Source organism: Lactuca sativa, chromosome 5 (assembly GCF_002870075.4).
Source record: "Lactuca sativa cultivar Salinas chromosome 5, Lsat_Salinas_v11, whole genome shotgun sequence".
In the NCBI taxonomy this organism is placed as follows: domain Eukaryota; kingdom Viridiplantae; phylum Streptophyta; class Magnoliopsida; order Asterales; family Asteraceae; genus Lactuca; species Lactuca sativa.
Genome location: NC_056627.2, coordinates 331175318 through 331192167, shown reverse-complemented (window position 1 = coordinate 331192167; position 16850 = coordinate 331175318). Strand labels below are relative to the sequence as shown.

Genomic DNA, 16850 nt, shown 5'->3' with positions numbered 1-16850 from the left:
TGGTGGTAAGAATCAAGAACAACCCTTTGAATTAAGCTTTACATATATTTTTTTATTATTTTATAATGTTTGTGTTGCAGGGTAGAAATGTTGATGCATTGACATCATATTTTGGTGAAGATCCTGCTCGTTGCCCTTTTCAACAAGGTAACATATATTAATTGGCATGTTCTTTTTATAAGGATCAATAATAATAATAATAACAACAACAACAACAACAACAACAACAACAACAACAACAATAATAATAATAATAATAATAATAATAATAATAATAATAATAATAATAATAATAATAATAATTGTTGAATTGAATATGTTTGAAAGTATAAGAGAAGAATGATGGTTTATGGCTATGGTTGTAGTTAATTCTTTAAGAATATTCAAAACCATTCTTCAAGAATAGTTTATTCTGTAAGAATATTATTGTTGTATTCTGATACAATTATAGTTAATTATTTGTATGTTTAATGTGCAGTTGTTACAAGTGTATCACTACGAATTACTCGACGATGAATTTCTGATAGAAATGGCTTGAAGAATGGCTTGAAGACCAGCTGATGGGAAAGGCTTGAAGAATGAATTAAAGAATGATCACACTCATTGTTTAAGAATGTTATTATTTTTTAAGAATTATAGTTGTTATTTTTTCAGAATGTTTTTTTATTATTCAATGAATCACAATCATACAACGTGATTATTTGGTATATTATTAGTTTAAAAATCGATTTTGTGTATTCTTTCAGAATGTATTTACTAGTTTATGGTTGACATTCTGTCATTCTAACAGAATAAAATCGAAAAATATATTTACTAGTTTATTGCTAACATTCTATCATTCTAACAAAAAAAAATCAGATTTTTAAGTTTGAGTTAATTTAAAATATTCAGATTTTAAAAATAAAGGAATTAATTATTCCTAAAAATATGAAAATTTCTTTTTTTAATATAGCTTAATTGACTAAAATGCCCTTATGCTGAAATTTGTGTGATTATATGGTACATGCTATCCTATTCTGCTATCATAGACCCTTAGATCATGACCTTTGATTATATTCTATCCAATGGTCCAGATCTGTGCATTCTAGCACACAATAGTTATTAGAACAAAATAAACTAAGCCTATATATATATATATATATATATATATATATATATATATATATATATATATATATATATATATATATTCCATCCAATGGTCCAGATTTGTGCATTCTGGCACACAATAGTTATTAGAAACAAAATAACCTAAGCCTATATATATATATATATATATATATATATATATATATATATATATATATATATATATATATATATATATATATCTTTACTATCTTATAAAAGAAATCTCACTATTTCTATAAATAGATTGAATATAATAATATTATTTTTTAAGACGTCCAACCCATTAAGCTAATAATACAAGTAACTACTAATAAAATAATATTAAATTTAAAATGTTCAAATAACTAAGCAGAAAAACTATTAATTGATGCATATGAAATGTTATCTTCCTATTCTCTCGAACTGTTCCTACCATTTGACCCAGCCCTTTTTGAATCCTGAAAATTTTGCAGATTTGTCAAACATTTAATTTTGAATTCCAGTTTCTCGGCATCTATCTCTCGAATTTGAGCTCATCATGTCGCGGCTCACCACTTGGAGAAAGCCAAAAAAGATCGTCGGTTCTTCTTCCTCAACCCTACTCTCAATTCCGCAACACGAACTTGTTCTTCCCTTCTCATCCTCTCTCCTTTGAGCGCACCAGAATCGTTGCTATCACCTAACCTTCTATTAAAAAACCCGCTGGGTCACCACCCTTATCTGTAGTCTAGGGCTCAATTTGTCTCTGACAACGATTCAAGCCAAAAACGTCTTCAATGATTTTGGATTTCGGGTATGATATATCTTTTTCACAATGAATCAGGGCTAAATGTAACAAAAAAATATATTCCTTGCAGCTTTGTTATGTGGGGCTTGGAAGCAGTATAGTTGGGATTTGGGTTTTGATCTATAAACCGTCTACAGTAATCTCTTCCATTTTTTGGTGTTTAATAGACTATGAAACTAATTTTTATTACCACTCCTCTGTATCTCTCTAAAAACAAATTAGGATTTTTTAAATTTGAATTTTAGAAATTGAAATCTGCAAAGCATATGGTCACAAATTTGACTTTGTAGCTTGGGATGTTAATGTAATTCTCTTTTGGTCTCATGAACCTGCTGATTCTCCTTAAAAATCCAACATACATCTACATGGTATTGTTGATCTTACTCACACTCTCACACCATTGGCCCTTCAACAACCATATGTCTCAGGTTCTGACGAATTCCCATATTAGGGATGTTTTGGATCTGATGAAGATTCTCTTGGAAAGTAAGTTGCATTTTCTTTACATCTACTCTTTAAGCATGATTTATTATAATTTTTTTTATATTTTTTTCTTATGTTTTGATCAGTTTTTTTAGTTATTTATTAAAACAAAGTAAAGAACTTGATGACTTCAAATTAAGGAGTAAAGGGTCAAGAGGTCGTTGGAGCCTTTGATTGTGCAATTAATTTTTATTTTTTTTACTTTGCTTGGAACTTGTATGAGTCATAGAGTTTGCTTATTAAGGTGGCAGAGATTAACTGATAGATTGTTTATAATTAACTGTTATTTGCAGGTATTGTTACTTTTCCATACTTTTTCAGGAACTAAAATCTTTAGAAAGGAGTTATGAACTGTCTTGTAAGAGCTTCAGGTATATCATGTTATAAATTTTTATTTATTTTAATTTGTTATTACCATTTTTCCTCTTGGTTTTGCTTTGGTTTCTTGCTGATGTATTTACGAAGTACCATGCCTCTATTGTCTGCTGCTTGATAGTATACTAATTTTGATGTGCGTTTTTTTCTAATTTTGACCATTTTACCCCTTGGTTTTGCTTTGGGAATTTTCTGATGGTTCACCGAGAATGGATTTCATGCCATATATTCTTTATGTTGAAGTTGGAGAGGTGGATTCATGATTTTTTTTCTTTTTCTTCAGTTTGGTTTGTTTATTTTTACCTTTCTTAATATTGCATACAATTAGTTTCCTCTTTCTAATATATTGGTGCCTAACACCTCCAAAATTCATTCCATTAGCTATGTGTAGTGACTCTAAGACATTCAAATGAAAGTTATTCCAAGTGTGGCTTCTAATTTTAAGATATATATTTGAAATATTCTTAGATTTTGATGAAGATTATTGATTGTGGAAACTGTTTTGTAGATCTTGGAATTTTAAATCTGCACTAAAAATGCATCAATTGCAACACCCATTATTAACAAACGAAGGTACCTATTTTTTTCCATTTTCATTTTATTTTTCTTATGCCTGTGTATGTGATATGGTCGACTATAGTAATGGACGAAAATATTGCTACATTTTTATGCTAGATGCAACATATTTCTACCACTTGTAAAGAAATGTAACTATGATACTATTTTGGATAATAAAATCATAGTACATTGCTTTTATGAGAAACATAATTAAGTGCATTACCTATATTAGTAAAAAAGAGAAGTGTAATGTTATTTTCTATATTTTTGCCTAAAAATATTTGACCAACTTACTTTTCTTTTTTGTGTAGATCAGATGCTAATTTATTAATCCAATGAAATTATTAGTATTTTGAAGTCCTACAAGTCTCTGATGTTCTAAGTTAGTTATGGAGTCATCAAAAATTCATTAATACTAAATAGTTTTGGGGTGCATTATTTTGTCCAGTTGGTGCAGGTCTTACTAGATCTATGTACATTTGACTGCTTGCTTTACTAAGCATCTTTGCCCATCTAGATTTCCACAATTCAAGTTGGGGTGGTTGCACTACTCAATTCCTATTTATTTGTGATCAATCACATTTACCCTTTTATTATATTTTGTTTTTTTTTTTTTTATTCTTTTTGTTGACTTTTGAACTTTGTATCTTGCCCGGCTTTTCGCTAACTTTTCTTTAATTTTAATAAAAATAGACACTCTTCTAAAATAAGTATCCGTAAGGTTTCTTAGAAGATTAGATGTTGTTTTGTTCTTAATAGAATTATGTACCTGGTGGTCCAATCGTCGACTAGATGTTGTTTTGTTCTTAATAGAATTTGTTATTAACTTTTTTTTCTCATTGTTTTCTTTGTTGATCGGTTAGTTGTTGAAGCTAAATATAGAATGCCCGTAACAGGTAAATCATTAATGGTCACTATATTTGAATATTTTTTTATTTATATCAATTTTATGGATTCTAATTATAAAGATACTAATCGTATTTGATAGAAGGAGAATGTTAAACATGCCACATAAATGAAAATTTAGATAAAACGAAGAATTAGGCACATCATACACGTCTTGAGATCCATAACTATTTCATTTTTCACAAGTTTTTTTTTTTATTTTTTTATATTACAACGTTTTGAAATCATGGCTTTTTCTTCCTACCATTTTCTTTGACAATAATCGGGCAATTACAATTTTGATTGTATCACATAGTGTGCCATATTATCTATTTCCTTTTGATTGTATCACTTAAAAGAAGTTAGAAAATTGACTATTTTACATTTGTTTTGTATACCTCTGTCATTTGTCAGACTTCGTGATCAACAAAGTTGAGATTATGTCATATATTTCATCTTAAGTTCTTTAAGTTTTATCTTAATAAGCATTAACATTCAACTCCCATCAAATATAGTACTTTGTTTCTCATTTTGTTGGAATTTTCAATGCTCCTCGAATTTAAAGCATATAAAAGGCAAAGTTCAAACATTTATTGTTAAAAATATAGAATGTGTTGTGTTTATAGGTTTTTTTTAAAGACATTTGATAAATATTTTTATAAAAAATAATGTTTTAAACTACTTTTAGAGAAGGTTTATGAAACTAACCATGTATACCAAAAATATATTAATTACCAAAATAAACTATTCGTATTGTCCAAGTATTGTTTATATAATTTATCCAAAGTAGACTTACAAAAGTATTGTTCATATAATTTATCCAAACTAGACTTACAAAGTAAGGATAGTACTTTTACATTAATTCATCCAAATGGTTTAAATAGCAAAATTAAATTTAAAAATTAAACAAACTTCATTGAATTTTAACTCATTACAAATTAACTGAAAATGACAATTGTTAATCGGATTGACATTTTCTATTAAAAATTAAATGACAACGGAAGTTTTCAACCTAAAACAACAATTTACTTTTATTTTTAACTGAAAAAACAACACACTTGTATTATAAACATTAAAAATAAACGTATTTTTGTTAATGACCTAATTAAGACATGAATATATTTATATTTTTAACCTAACATATTAATCAATGTCAGTCACAACATCTCTCTCTCTCTCTCTCTCTCTCATAATATGACATGTCTCTTTAAAAAATTAATCATTGAACTGAAAACACACTTGTATTATAAACATTAAAAATAAACATATTTTTGTTAATGACCTAATTTAGACATGAATATATTTATATTTTTAACCTAACATACTAATGTATGTTGTTGAACACCCAACATCAGTCACAAGATCTCTCTCTCTCTCTCTCTTATAATATAACATGTCTCTTAAAACAAATTAATCATTGAACTGAAACTAATCATTGTTTGTAAAAATAAAACCTAATTGTCGAAACACGCAGATTAGCCTAAACCACAGGGACCATCCGTATAACATTTTCATTATAATAATTAATAATTTGTCTTATTTTCTTATAAATTCAAAGTTTTCAAATATTTTTGACTTTTATGTTTAATTTTTCTTTTAAATTAACCCATGTAATACATGAGTTTCACAACTAGTATATATATATATATATATATATATATATATATATATATATATATATATATATATATATATATATATATATATATATATATATATATATAGAGAGAGAGAGAGAGAGAGAGAGAGAGATAGGTTCAAATGTTTCTAGCAATTATTGTGTGCATGTTTGCACCAATCAGAATTGAGGAAATAATAAATCTTTAAATAAATCATGTAAGGGTATTATAGTAATCTTTGCATGTTTAATTATGGTAATTCATTAACTTCCTAAAACCTAGTTTTCTCCCTTCTTTATCTTCAAACGATCGGCCTAAAAAACCTGTAGCCTCACCTCAATCGGCAACTTCAATGTTGTTTCTCTACCAGCCGACCATCACCGATTTCCTCTCCTCCCATCCCTAATTTCAATTTAATCCCTCTGTTGGCAAATTAGGTCATCCCTGAGATTAGCCTACTTAAATCGGGTGCTCACTTAAACCAACTTGAATCCTCCAACTTCAAGGGGTAACGACATCGTACGCCTTGAGTCTCTCTCACCAAGCGAAGAATCTTCGGCGTCTCATTCCAGCCACTGTTTCCTTGTTTCTCCGTTTATCAGCTCCTGCGATTGGCTCTCTTGTATAACAACAGAATACAGGTATATGATTTGATTATTACCATTTTCAAGGGGTAACGACTAATCTGTTTGTTTCAAATTTACATTTTCTCGCAAGTTGCTTAGATGGATCTATCAAAAGTATGTTGTTGAATAAAGATTTGTACAGTTGTAATTAGTCTTTTTAATTGGGTGAATTTGAGATGCTTCAATTCTTTGCTTCCTAATAACCGATGTTGCATACATATCATGCATTCCAACTGTTCGACGAAATGCTAGTAAAAAAAATATTTATTTTCTCAAAAAAAAAAGATTTATTTAAAGAAAATGATAAATGAAAGGCTTTTCTTGTTTGCAGATATAATTGAAGTCTTTAGCAGAAGAAATGCAGGCCATTATTAAGGGTCTTGAAAAGGTCAGACAAGAACTAGATGCTTCAGCAAACAATGGCAGTGTCTATGAAGTTTTTCCTAAAGTAAATACACACATATTTTACTCAGTTTCTTCTAATTCGATATCATTTTTATATAAAACTACAATCTGATGCGAATATTTCTTTTTGTTGCATTGTTAGACACCGAATCAGTTTATCAGCATTGCTGAGTTGGAAGTGGGGTCCGTAACAAATTTGTATTCTATGGTGGTAAGAATCAAGAACAACCCTTTGAATTAAGCTTTACATATATTTTTTTATTATTTTATAATGTTTGTGTTGCAGGGTAGAAATGTTGATGCATTGACATTATATTTTGGTGAAGATCCTGCTCGTTGCCCTTTTCAACAAGGTAACATATATTAATTGGCATGTTCTTTTTATAAGGATCAATAATAATAATAATAATAATAATAATAATAACAACAACAACAACAACAACAACAACAACAACAACAACAACAACAACAACAACAACAACAACAACAACAATAATAATAATAATAATAATAATAATAATAATAATAATAATAATTGTTGAATTGAATATGTTTGAAAGTATAAGAGAAGAATGATGGTTTATGGCTATGGTTGTAGTTAATTCTTTAAAAATATTCAAAACCATTCTTCAAGAATAGTTTATTCTGTAAGAATATTATTGTTGTATTCTGATACAATTATAGTTAATTATTTGTATGTTTAATGTGCAGTTGTTATAAGTGTATCACTACGAATTACTCGATGATGAATTTCTGATAGAAATGGCTTGAAGAATGGCTTGAAGACCAGCTGATGGGAAAGGCTTGAAGAATGAATTAAAGAATGATCACACTCATTGTTTAAGAAGGTTATTATTTTTTAAGAATTATACTTGTTATTTTTTCAGAATGTTTTTTTATTATTCAATGAATCACAATCATACAACATAATTATTTGGTATATTATTAGTTCAAAAATCGATTTTGTGTATTCTTTCAGAATGTATTTACTAGTTTATGGTTGACATTCTGTCATTCTAACAGAATAAAATCGAAAAATGTATTTACTAGTTTATTGCTAACATTCTATCATTCTAACAAAATAAAATCAGATTTTTAAGTTTGAGCTAATTTAAAATATTCAGATTTTAAAAATAAAGGAATTAATTATTCCTAAAAATATGAAATTTTTTTTTTAATATAGCTTAATTGACTAAAATGCCCTTATGCTGAAATTTGTGTGATTATATGGTACATGCTATCATATTCTGCTATCATAGACCCTTAGATCATGACCTTTGATTATATTCTATCCAATGGTCCAGATCTGTGCATTCTAGCACACAATAGTTATTAGAAACAAAATAAACTAAGCCTATATATATATATATATATATATATATATATATATATATATATATATATATATATATATTCCATCCAATGGTCCAGATTTGTGCATTCTGGCACACAATAGTTATTAGAAACAAAATAACCTAAGCCTATATATATATATATATATATATATATATATATATATATATATATATATATAAATGTTTTTTTGCCACTTGTCACACTCTCATTTAATTTGTCAAATGTTATTTTGTGGTTATTTTGAATTAATTTTTTTTCCATATATCATTTTATAAGATTTTCTATTTTTTTTTTTTAATTTCAAATAATATTTTAATGTAATAATTACAATAAATGTTATTAATGAACTTGCTTTTTAATTTAAAATTTTCTCAAAATTAAAGGTCATTACTTTTTTTTTTGTTTATTTATTTAAATTATTTGTTTAAATTTAAAAAATAAAAAATATTTTCATTATAATAATTTATTATTTTTCTTATTTTCTTATAAAGTCAAAGTTTTCAAATAAAAAAGATAATGCTAATTATGGAAAGTGGAAACATCATTTGAATTTGGGTTGATACATCATATCAATTTGGGTTTTAAGTTTAGATGGTTTTGACTTTAATTAGTGGATGTGGTTTTGACTTAATTTTCGGGTGTATTTAACAACACTCTTGTTGAAAAAAAATATATACTTTTTTTTATAAAATTCTATCGATCAAAATGTTAAATTTATTTATTTATATTTATTATTTTACAACCTTATAAATACCTCATTTTTTCATCTTCAAAATCAAACATTCTTTTATCATTTACATTCTATTTTTTAACAAAAATGAATCTCAACAATCAAACTTTAGAATCCGATAGAAGAAAAACTCATGTTTCGAGTTTAATTACCCCAACTAAAAAAATTTTTGTTTTCAATCCTTCGTCTCTAACTTGATACTTCATTCAATCTCGTTCACAATTTCAAGATCAAAATGTTAGACAATACTACCCCACACACATACCAAATAGTCAAAACATGTTCAACAATCTTTTTAGTTTTTTCCGATTAACTTTGAACAAATCAACCCTAAACAAATCAACCCTAAAGCTAATCCCCACAGTATCACTCTTAATCACAAAACCAAAGCCTGGATGAGTCACACGACGAAATTGTACAGAAAATCGACCAGTTCCTTAGAAAAAGAAAATTATAACATAGAAAAAGGGGGAAAAAACTATTATAATATTACTTTTTCTCATGTTGGTCCTTCTTGGCTTCCTCTTTTTCCGGCTTTGCTGTTTCTTCTGGTGGTGGTGGGGGTGGTGCAGATGAAACGCCGCCATCAATGCAGCTCTTGCATCTTCTTTCAATCCACCCTTCCATTTCATGATCTCCATTGCCACCGTAATGTCTTCCACCACACAGCCGAGCTATCATCCCTGCGATTACGCCGACGATGGTTATCACCGCCAACACCACCACCAGCTTTTCCAGGGAGCCATGAGTTGAGTGGCTCTCCCCCACTGTCACAGGTGGTGGTGGTAGCGGCTGCAAATCATCATAGTCTCTTTCCAACCTCATCATTCTGAATGCAACCATATTTAACATCTGTGTGTGTGTGTTTGAGTGTGTTTGAGAGAGAGAGAGAGAGAGAGAGAGAGAGAGAGAGAGAGAGAGAGAGAGAGAGTAGCAATTCTTGAGAGGCGAGCGGCGATAAAAGACCTCTCCTTGGGACTACAATTTGTCTGTATTCGTAAAAATTGTTTTTTAAGGAATATAAAACAATGAAAAACAGGAGTGATTTTAGCTTGACGAGTGTTTATATAGTGGTTGAAAGTTGAAACATGATACACGGAAGACTTAAACAATATTGTATATCTTGAAAATTATTTGTATGTTTAATGAAACAAGTTTAATGTTAGTTCGTCTCAAGATTATTATCATATACATAGGCTCCAAAAACTCAATAAAATTCAAGCCTAGTCTTTTATAATCTTGAATTCGACTTGTTATATATTTAGACTTTGTCATTTCAAAAGACTCTTTTGTATTTGAATTTGTTATTTGATAGCTCAACTAGTGTTTGATCTTATATGGCTCTGAAAGTTTGACTCATTTGTTACTGATTTCGAACCATTTACTAAAAATTACATTGATTTGAATTTTATATTGCAGATAGCTTCTTCTCCAAGATCAACATGTACACAATACAAGTGAAGTTTGAGGGGGGAACAGAGCGTATCTTTTTGTTTACTTGTAAAGTTGAAATTTGTGTCCTTTGAGGGAAGGAGGAGTTACATTGAGGAATTTTGTCAATTTGTGATAAAAACATTTGAAATTGAGATTCTCTGTTAAGAGTGAAACTCTCAAGAAACTAACTTTTACGTCCCATAATTTAATACTCCATGTGTTTATAAAGTAATAGAAAGAATATAAAATTTGCTCTTTAAAAAAAAAAAAAAAGAATATAAAATTAAATTACCACTAAACCTTCACCTGAATGGCTTAAGGCTAGGTTATGTTTCCTTTACTAGTTGCCAAATTAATTGATGGTTAGAAAAATGAAAAATAATGTTTGGTTAAACTAGTGAATAAATATGTAAGTAAAGATATAGAATATTGAGTTTTTTTTATATAATTAATAAAGAATATTTTTAGAAGAATTTTAAAAACAAAATCTCAATAAGTTCGTTGAAACGCTATTAATGCTATTTTTGATAGCTATCTGAAAAGTTAGTTGGTATCTGAAAAACTAACTGATAGCTGAAAAGTTAGCTGGTAGCTAAAAAGTTGGTTGATAAAAATGATATTTGATAAAAATTAGTTGATAAGTTAGCTGCAAAATGTAAAATGACATATAAGGGTATGTAGAAAAATATGTTTATTATAATTAATAAAAGGTATATATGGAAGAATTTTTTAAAAATCTCTATAAACTAGTTAAAAAGTTAATCTTAGTATCTTTCGTTTTTTAAATGACTAATAAGTTAACTTGTCAGCTACGTTTTGGTTTGCCAAAAATAACAATCTAAAACAACTTAAAAAAGAAGTTAACTTATAAGTGCATGCCAAAAATAAACCAAAAAGTAACTTACAAAAATCTAATTTATAAATTATTTTTTAGTTTGTCAAACATGACAATATCAAACATTCAAAAATAAAAGTAAAAAATAAATTAATTTAGAAATTAGTTGTGACATGCAAAAGATACCTATCAAAAATTATAAACATTAAAAAAAAGTTGTTTTGGATTTATCCCACATGTTTCAATTTTATGATCACATGTTATTCTTAAACTTATTTTATTTTTGGTAATTCCATACATTCAAAAGTATGAATTCGTAAGGTTAAAAAATCATATAGCAAACTGTTTACAGATTTTCACATGTAAACACGAAAAAAGAAAAAAGAAACAAAACACTCATAAAATTTCTAAATTCAAACACTTGGATGAATTATAAGTGTCTTTACATCATAAAGATTTTAATTTACAAGCATTTATGTTTTCGACTTATGTCCGGTTTCATTAGTTATTTAGGCTAGAGGGAGCTGTTCAGTGTCACTTAGACCATCTCCAATGCATTGAACTCATATGAGTTCAATGGATTGACACATATACATTCCACTCACCATACAACTTTACTCATTAAACTCTACACAATTTAATGGATTGTCAAATCATTTATCATTTTCTTTTTATTTATTATTATTTTTAAAAAATTAATTAGCATGAAATTAAAAATTAAAAACTACAATTAAAATTAAAATTAATTAAAAAATTAAAATAAAAAATAATATATATATATATATATATGTGTGTGTGTGTGTGTGAGAGAGAGAGAGAGAGAGGAGAGAGAATATAAAGTTCAATGAGGATTGAACTCCCCATTCCATTGAATCCTAGTCACTTTCCCACAATGGGGATTTTGAGTTTAATGATATTAAACTCCCCATTAAACCCTCCATTGAACTCCCATTGGAGATGGCCTTATTGGCAAACTAATAGGAACATGGAACATTATCTTTTGACCGTGACTTAGTGAGACACTCGGTAAGTTTTTGTAAATGAAAGAGAAAGTCATAAATTAATAATTGTTTCTATTTTTACTAATAACTAGATTATGACCCCGCGTATAACGCGGGGAACATATAAAAATGTAAATGTAAATGTATAAAAAAGTTGACACTATAAAAAAATAAAGTAACATAAACAGACTTAGCATTACTGCTAACATTTAAATGTTTGAAAAAAAACAAAGAAACACTTGAATATCTATAATAATTGAAGGACCTCTTTGTAAGCATAACTTTTTGTTTTATTAGTTGGATAACCTTCCTCGTAATATATGAGTACCTTCAATCCCTTTTCACTTGTGACGCGAGAAGCAAAAAATATATAACTGAAAATGAGTGAAGACAAGCTTATGCACGTATAATCCAACATTTGATAATTATTGTCATTGATTTTTATTAGTGGCGATAACAAAATAAACTACTATAGGGAATTGCCTCCGCTGAAAACAGAATAAGATTCTTTCATTGGACGGAGTTAAATTCATGCAAGGTATATAAATAGTCTCCATAAAGAATCTATCATATATGATTCAGGCTTCAATGACGTTTCTTCCAAGCCTAACAATCTATAATCTAGTACAATTGCATAGTCCTTTGGTTTGGTCGATATTACAAAGTAATATGACAGGAACACCTACTTTTAGTCTAAGTTTATGGTTGAAAATTCTAGATGTCCAACACAACCGAAGAGTAAATTGATTCCTAAAAAAAACCTGGTAACTCTGTATCACATAAAGAATTTGAACTCATATGTTTTCCCTTCATCTTTCATCAATCCTAGAATGTAGTCATTGGTAACATCAAATTCTTCATTTGTAGGGACCAAAATAGCTTTATCTTGAAAATATGATTGATCATCAAGATGATTTTCAAAGGATAGATAAATGATGGATACAATTTGAACTCATAAGTTATATATATATATATATATATATATATATATATATATATATATATATATATATATATATATACACACACACACACACACACACACACAAAATAAATTAATATATTGTTATCATTCTCCTTTTTTTTTTTTTTTTTTTTTTTTTTTTTTTTGCAAATTTCAATACTAAAAACAAATTTTCCCTAGAAAATTGTCATATTAATGACCTACTAATTAACAATTAAATTTATATATTACATAAATGGTTCACATGTGAACAAAAGTACACAAATGGTCCATATTTGAAATGTTTTTTTTACATAAATGGTTTATTACGTAAAAGAAAATGAAAATGTACTTTCCATTAATAAAATGTTTTCAAAAAAATCCTATTAATTAGCTCTAATGTAGAAAAAAAAATTGTTCTAGATATGGAAAAGTCATTTTTTGAAACTACGATGCTATTAATGAACTTTTTTGCAAAGTTTAATGCTATTAATGATTTTTATTCCAGAAAACAATCGTTTAAATGAGCTTCAATATACAAAAAATATAACTTTTCATATCAACCAAAAATAATCAAAAAAAAATCATTTTTAAGAGTATGATGCTATGTATGAACCTTTTTTTCAAAGGTTAATATTAAAAGCAATTTTTTTTCCAAAAAAGATCCTAATATAAGGTTAAAAGAACATATTGTAAAATATTTATCGATTTACATGAGCAAGAATTAAACGTTTCCATCAATACCCAATAAAGTATATAAATCATGCCTCCTTCTGTAATGAATTCCAACGCCCCACAATGTGGAATCCCCTCAGTCGCAACATTCCATAACTCAAACCACATCCGATAATCAATATGAAGAGAAGCTGCAATAAAAAATAATAATTGTCATCATCTTATACAAATGTTAGAGATTATTAGGGTATTAGATAGTGTAATAACTTGCAATTAAATATAATTTTCAAATAAAACTTAGTATGAGAAACTAACCAATGTGATCAAGGGTCAAAGAAGACATTATAACTAAAACATAAACAAAAAACTATTATGGATGAAACATGAAACTTTAAGAAGAAACATACAAATTTAAACCGTGAAGGACAACAAAAATCGACAAGTATATTTTTTAAGTAATTTAAACCAATATATTTTTAAAGTAATTTAAACCGGGCCACAAGTTTATCCCAATATTGTTCCCTTAATCATTTCATCAAACAGGTAGTAGACAGGTAGACCAAACAAAATTTCCAAGTATCCAAATCAATGTCTTAAATCCTAACACATCAAAAAAAAAAAAAAAAAAACAAACAAACAAACAAACAAACAAATTTGTGATTTTAACAACCAAAAGCAAAGGATATGACGTACATTGTGTATGAGTCTATCATTTATAATTTGATTGCTTAACTTATTGAACAATTCGTCAAAAGTATGAAAAAAATGGGGAATCTCATAGAAAGATCCGATTCAAATTTCTAAATAACACAACTGTGACAATTAATTTTCTACCACAAAATTTGACACCCTCATAACATAAAAATCAAAATATATTTTACTTACGTTCACAAGAACCCAGATGAATTCGACCATTCTTGTTGTTTGTCAACTCCAATTTCGACCTACAAGAAATCTAAAAAAAAATAAAGCAACTTGAGTAACAATCATTTTAATGTTGTCACAACTTTAGCATAAATATCGATAAATAGTACAAATATTAGTTATCAAGAAATAAGCATATATGAGATGACTAAAAAGTTGTCAAGTGGAATTTGAGTTACTTGTTTTCTTACATTTATCTGATGTATTTATAATTTCAGTCGTTCAACTACAAATCTAAATCGTTAAGTAAAAATCAAAACAATCTGTTTTCCTCAATTTTCTTCTCCACTACAAAACTTAAGTTAGATATATTATGTAAAGAATTGAGGGAGGCGGGGTATTTTTGTAATTTATTTTTTGTGAGATTTAATTGTCATTAATAGAATTCCTAATTTAATTCATTTTATTTTTGGTGATATTTAATTATCATTAATAGAATTCCTAATTTAATTCATTTTATTTTTGGTGAGATTTAAGTGTCATTAATGGAATTCTAATTTAAAACGTAATATACGTTTTATAAAATCTATTGACAAAAATAAATTGGTTGACAAAGATGATGTCATCAAATAATCCAAAGGTGGAAAAAATATGATTGAAATGCAATCAATGGTCCTGATTTCTTCAGTTTAGAATTAAAGGTTCTCTTTTAATAATATTTAGAGATTTATAAAAGATTATGACAACCTATCCTTTCTAAATGACAAATTGAATATGTAATGTGACAAAGCTAAGATGGCATGTGAAATAACGATATGACACTGCAATATGCATCGTGAAATCACTCCTTGTAACCTTATAAATATTAACCATTTATTATTTTATATAATTGATAATTATCCGATATAATTATCCAATAATCAGTGTCGGTGTTTAACCACAAACAACATAATCATACGAATTCACCATTAAAATTAGTAATAGTAATAATATTTTATTGTATATTATGATTAAATGTTTATTTATATACATGAATAAAAAGTTGTGATCATTCAACCCTTAATGTTATGAATAAAAAGTTGTGATCATTCAACCCTTAATGTTATAATACAATTTTCTTTGTTTAAAAATATATTGATATGGATCTTTAATTCTAAGAAAAAAATATTAGTTCCCGTCTCCCATGAACTACTCTTGTTTTTGTGTTGTCACATTTTCTTAGGTTAATTTTATAAGTGAACACTATGTCCACCTTTACCGATGATCATTCATATATCATAATTAGTTAATCATAGTTCACAGCTCGGTTACCAATGTCACAATTAATTATACTTTAACACAATCAACAAAAAAACATAAATAATACTTAGTATTTTTATCATATTTCAACACAGTTTCAGTTAGCAAATAAAATGATTAAGCAATTTGATAGTAAATCATACTGTACTACTTTAAGTCTTAAACATACTTAGCAAGACAACACATATAGTTTCAATGAAAGTCATCACAGTCAAAATTTTATTCAATAGAATGGAATAAAAGTTTTGGTTTTGGATAAGGAAAAACAATTTTATTCAATGGAATGACACAAAAAAATGTTTTTTATGTGAAATAGCCCAAAAATGGAATTTATTTAAATAATGGTTATAGTACGGCTATAACGGTGACCATAATCGTGGTAAACAACTGTAAATTTTGGCGCTAATAGCGCCACTACTATTCCAAACCGCTATTTTGAAATAGCGTTTCTTACTTCCGCTAACCGCTATAGCACCGTTATAGCTCTACTATTGACTACATAGCCTAAGAGAAATTATCGGTTATGAGAATTTAGTTCCTTATTTTTATCATCATTTCTAGTGGTTGTAAGACTATTAATAGTAAAAGTGTTCACAGTGAGGTGTGGTGCAGTTTAGAATTAAAACCGCAAACTACAACACAAAATGTGATTTTTGAATGTTGAAAACAAAAAATTGCATTATGCAGTTTGATGCGGTGTGAACAGTTTAGGAAACATGGAACCTTGCGAAACTTTTGAACCCTAACTTATTTAGATAGATAGTTTAATATAGTAATATGGAACGATAAAAAATCATCCCCGGTAAGATCGAATTTTCGGTCATCAACACACTTCTTCCAACTTCCATGCTTATTATGAAATTGA

At 27.7% G+C, this 16850-nt stretch overlaps 1 protein-coding gene and 1 long non-coding RNA gene across 2 annotated transcripts; one reads left to right on the top strand and one right to left on the bottom strand.

The window, feature by feature from the left end:
* The first annotated feature begins 1510 nt into the window (after positions 1 to 1510).
* LOC111887600 (uncharacterized) lies at positions 1511 to 4152 on the top strand. Its single transcript, XR_006183514.1, has 5 exons — positions 1511 to 1903; positions 1968 to 2383; positions 2674 to 2751; positions 3264 to 3328; positions 3762 to 4152. It is a non-coding gene; the product is annotated as an uncharacterized LOC111887600 (long non-coding RNA).
* Positions 4153 to 9214: 5062 nt separating this feature from the next.
* On the bottom strand, positions 9215 to 9862 carry LOC111887594 (uncharacterized). Its single transcript, XM_023883764.2, has one exon. It carries the CDS (start codon positions 9784 to 9786, stop codon positions 9424 to 9426), a length of 363 nt encoding a protein of 120 aa, XP_023739532.1. The 5' UTR covers positions 9787 to 9862; the 3' UTR covers positions 9215 to 9423.
* Between the last annotated feature and the right edge of the window lie 6988 nt (positions 9863 to 16850).